The following is a 4,897-nucleotide window of genomic DNA, read 5'->3' on the forward strand; positions in this document are numbered from 1 at the left end:
TCAATTGTACTAATACTGACAACAATTTCCTTTTTGTCAATTATTTTTTTTTTACAAACTCGCATTACAAACAAATCTTCTAAATGATCCCATCTGCAAACGTCATTAGAAATTATTATATAATCTTCGTGTAAACGAATTAATTGTAGAAATTACTCAATTCAAGATTTAATCTAAAATTGAAACTCAGATTCTAACATATCACTGTTATCTGCTCTATGTAATAGGCATAAAAGGATTAACATGTGTATATAAGAATACATTTATCTTTGAGATAATTAAGGTGATGGAATGTCTTCAAAATACAGACATGTGATTTCGAAATTAAATGATAAAACTAACCAAGTTTGAAAAAGAGTTCAAAGTTCTAATTTGCTATTATATTAAACATGTTCTCTTCTGATTTCACCTAAATATTTCAAATACCTTATGAGAGGAGAAATCATTGGGGTACCGCGGCTTACAGGAAATTCCACTGTCGGATAGAGATTTGCAATCTGTGGCTGCAATCCAGCGTTATAAAGTTTTCCGATTGATTTTAAAAATATCTCATTATTATGATTCTCGGTTCGTTCATATAGCGCTACGTTTGTTACTGTAGAGTATAAATAATTGTTCAAAATGTGTTGAAGAATATTCTGAGGAGATATTTCAATCGTCACTGTATCCTTTGGAACTGAACGTATCGTCTTTGCGAATAACACCGGAGACAACAAGTGATTTGTATAATATTTCGAACATAAAGGTATAGTATTGGAGTACTCGTGAGTGGATGTTGTTAACCATTTTGAGCTGCAAAATCTTTTCTGTGGTAATATTTGGTTTAAGTATATTTCGGACTTAGCTACAGCAGGTTTGATGTAACGACTATGAAAAGGTATATTACCACAAGGAATCCTTTTTACAGAAATATTATCAGCCTAAAAATATTGAAGAAAATTGTAAATATAACATACACACACAATAGTCATTTGATTATCCTAGAAAATAATAAAATCGTAAGTATTACTAATTTGTTTTAACAAAACGATTCAAAGACACTAATCAGAAAATATTATGTTGTTTATAAACATTAATATATACCTGCAATTTGTCGAGGAATGCTCTTATAGAATTTGTTGGTCCGGTTACAATAAAATTAGAAGAACTATTGTAACAAGCTATATCGATATCCGAAGAGCACATAACTTTTAAGGTTTCAAGGTCGAGATTAATTTCAGCCATGGAGCCGTTAATTATTTTCGACTCTTGAAAGGCTAAACCGATGAAATATGCCGACAGAATCGTTTCTTCGGCCGTTAAACATCCATCGGCATATCCACAGATTAGTTCACCAATGGAGTGACCGATTATAAAATCGGGGACTACACCAATAGATGTTAAAAGATCAACTAATCCAATCTGTGATACATATAAAAGAAATAGCTTCCCATTTGGTTTAAATAAAGATTAAAATTATGAAGTAATTATATAGTAATTTTTATATTTATATATATGTATATACATATATACTATAATTTATGAAGGCCAATTAAAAAGTTTCTTTCTTACCTGTAGTCCAATAAGACTCAATAAAAAATTTAAAATATTATCAAAAATATTTTTATTATCACTTGTTAAAATATCTGTAAGTGATATGCCGTAAGATCTCAAAACGATACCACATTTCTGGATTGCCTTAGCAAACACTGGGAATTTCATTAGAGCGCGACCTATGAAAATTTTAATAAAGTTTCTAAATTTTAATATACAGATATGTACATGCATCCGCGTATTTAAATATTTAGATTTTTTTAGTTATCGGTAAGGGTACGTAAGAAACTCTAGCCTCTTCCCATATTGTTGTATTTGTTCTAGGATAAAATTTAATTTTACTCGTTAACTGTAATAAATTAAATTCTTAATAAATAATAAGCAATGAATCAAACTTTTATGTATATATTATGATAAGTTTGATAACATACTAGATAAGAATATGTTATAATCATAATCGTAATACTCCATATTTGTATATACGTTCTGTATATTTATATATCCTATAACTTAAAATTCTTCTTTGTTGAATGTACATTTAGAATATTTCATAATAATATATTTACTTACTCATCCCAAACCATTGAGATCCTAATCCAGAAAATATAAAACAAATCGGTCTTCTAATATATGGAGTATGTTCTATTTTATTAATTGTATTATGAGATATTTTAGACCCAGTTATCATGTATCCTCTGTAAGGATGACCTTCTATGTCATCATTATGAATATGATGTAGCAGAGATATAAACTCAGCATCTATTGGTCGATTTCGCACCTGCATTCAGTAACAAGAAAAGGACGATAATATTATCTTATTCTGCAGTGCAGTTTTTCTTTAGCAATTATTAAATGCATTATTATTACTTAATATATTAAATAAATATATATTTAATACATTGACTTTCCTTTTTTGTGCAAATTCGAAATAATTTTGAAAGTAATTATGTACGTAAATATCTTTTTAGACACTATATAAATACACGTGTGTATATTTAATTGTTATGTTTGTTATATTTATATGATAATACAAAAAACTAATGTCAAAAATTATTTCTAAAATAAATGAAATAAGTCATTATATATAATATTTGCTTACATCATCTAAGATGATTTTAACTGCTTCCTCCGTACGACCAGACACAGCTACAAGCCTAGGTAAATCATCATTTGGAGCTCCATTGTCAATTTTTTGTTTAGGATTTGAGTTTATTAATATGTGGCCATTAGCTCCTCCAAACCCAAAAGAATTGATAGCTACATAACCACCCTCCCATTCTGTTGGTTCAGTGACGATCTTTATTCTTCCTTCGATAATAGCAGTTAACTCTTTTCGCGGACGCTTGAAGTATATAGTAGGCGTAATTGTACCAGTTTCCATCGCTAATAATACCTTTAAGAAATCACATCTTTTTATTAACAGTAATTATAGTAATTATTTTATATAAATTTATTATATACATATGTATTATAATTGTAACAATATAAAAAAACATAAATTATCACATTTTAAGCAAAGTCAGTGTTAAATCATTTTATTACACAATGTACCTTTGCGATTTGACAAAGGCCACTGGCGGGTTCGGAATGTCCAAGATTTGATTTTACCGAGCCCATTAATAACGGAGTGTTTCTTTTAGCGCATATAGCTTGGTCGATAGACATAACTTCTACGGGATCACCAGCAAGAGTACCAGTTGCATGGGCCTCCATGTAAGATATCTCACTGGGCATGATTTCACATTCCTTATAAAATTCATCCAATAACATTTTTTGCTTTTTGACCGATGGAAAGGTAATACCTTCTTCTTTAAAACCATCGCAATTTATTTTACCATGTACGAAGGTTGCATATATTCTTCTTGCATTTTTTGCCTTTTGCAGATATACTACAGCGACCGTTTCGCTACGCATATATCCAGTGCCTTCCTCGTCAAAGGGTTTACAGTAACCATCAGAAGATAAAACCCCTAGAAGGAAATTAATTCATGTTATTAAATAAAGTTCTTTAAGCTTCGATTCAATATCTAAATGTAAGGATAGAAAGGAAGCATGGGCTTATTAAACATTATAGACAAAGAGTGCGATTGTTTCACACAGCACGTTATTGGATAAACAAAAACGTAAAATATAATAACATAATCTTAATATAATTCGCACACAACAAGAGTTTGTTGATTTTAATCAATTTAAAATACGAGGTTATTCTCGTCCAATTTGACGTGGGAATTGCTCAGATATATCGTATTAATATAACAAGAACGACATATGATCAATGATTATTTAAAATCTGAAATTTGTGTAAAGATGGAAATAAATGAGATATAAATAAACATATCAAAAAATGTTTATGTGATCCATACAATATATAATATACAATATAATAAGATATAATAAATACATACCTAGATGGTAAAATTGAAATTGTACATGAGGATGGAGGCATAGATTGGCGGAAGCGATAATAGCCGCGTCGCACTCTCCGGATTGAATCAGCTTGTAAGCTTTCACTATAGCAACGTTACTTGAACTACATGCAGTATCAATATTATGCGATTGTCCAATAACGCCGAGCCAGTAAGAAATTTGATTGGCCATGAGAGAAATGTTGCATGCAATCATAGGTGATCCAGCAAACTAATCACAATACATGTTTCTGAATATACTTAGAGTATTAAAATGTATAAATAATAAGTTAAACGTATATTTTTAAAACTGCTTAAAAATTTATTGTATATAATTTATCTATACTTCTTATACAGTAAGGAAACAGATTTTTATCTTTGAAAGAAGAATTTTACACAGTTATCATTTCTTTAACTTTTGATTATGAGTTTTATATATTAATTAAATATGTCATACCTGAGATTTAAGAAAAAAATCCCCTTGAGTCTCAGACAGAGAAATTGCTGTAAGAACACTCGTTCTTGTTCCCTGTAATTCTTTTGGGTTTACACCCGCATCGATAATTGCTTCATAAGTATGCTCGAGTAACATTCTAATCATAGGACACATTATACGAGCTTCTGTTGTGGGTATATTGAAAAATTCTGAATCGAATTTCTCGCTATTGTTGACTTTACCAATTCGATGGGGCATATTATAAGCTATATAAAAAATAAATATATTAAAAAGTAACAAGTAAAAGCAGGCTTTGACAGTACAATGCGTTTGACAAAGCGTTATACGTTAACGTATGTTAACGTTATAATAACTAATATATAATTATACATCGGACATTTCGGCTTTGTTTTAAATAGTCAAATCTTAAGTGGTGACAACTGAATTAAAATAATCTCACACGTAACTCTCCAACAAGAAATAATTTCAAAATTTGATGGTCTAAAAGTAGTATAATCTGCGA

General features: G+C 29.7%; 1 protein-coding gene across 1 annotated transcript; it reads right to left on the reverse strand.

Annotated features, from left to right (window-relative positions):
- Positions 1 to 5: 5 nt before the first annotated feature.
- On the reverse strand, positions 6 to 4,891 carry LOC112452820 (fatty acid synthase-like; the record flags this gene model as incomplete). Its single annotated transcript, XM_025013235.1, has 9 exons — positions 4,396 to 4,891; positions 3,939 to 4,170; positions 3,085 to 3,503; positions 2,633 to 2,926; positions 2,104 to 2,311; positions 1,552 to 1,712; positions 1,084 to 1,401; positions 427 to 920; positions 6 to 93 (listed from the first exon to the last, which is right to left on the reverse strand). Coding segments are annotated over exons 1-9 (2,451 nt in total), but the record flags the coding sequence as incomplete, so codon positions are not given.
- Positions 4,892 to 4,897: the final 6 nt, after the last annotated feature.

Source organism: Temnothorax curvispinosus, unplaced genomic scaffold (assembly GCF_003070985.1).
Source record: "Temnothorax curvispinosus isolate PA1 unplaced genomic scaffold, ASM307098v1 QBEX01003710.1, whole genome shotgun sequence".
NCBI lineage: Eukaryota > Metazoa > Arthropoda > Insecta > Hymenoptera > Formicidae > Temnothorax > Temnothorax curvispinosus.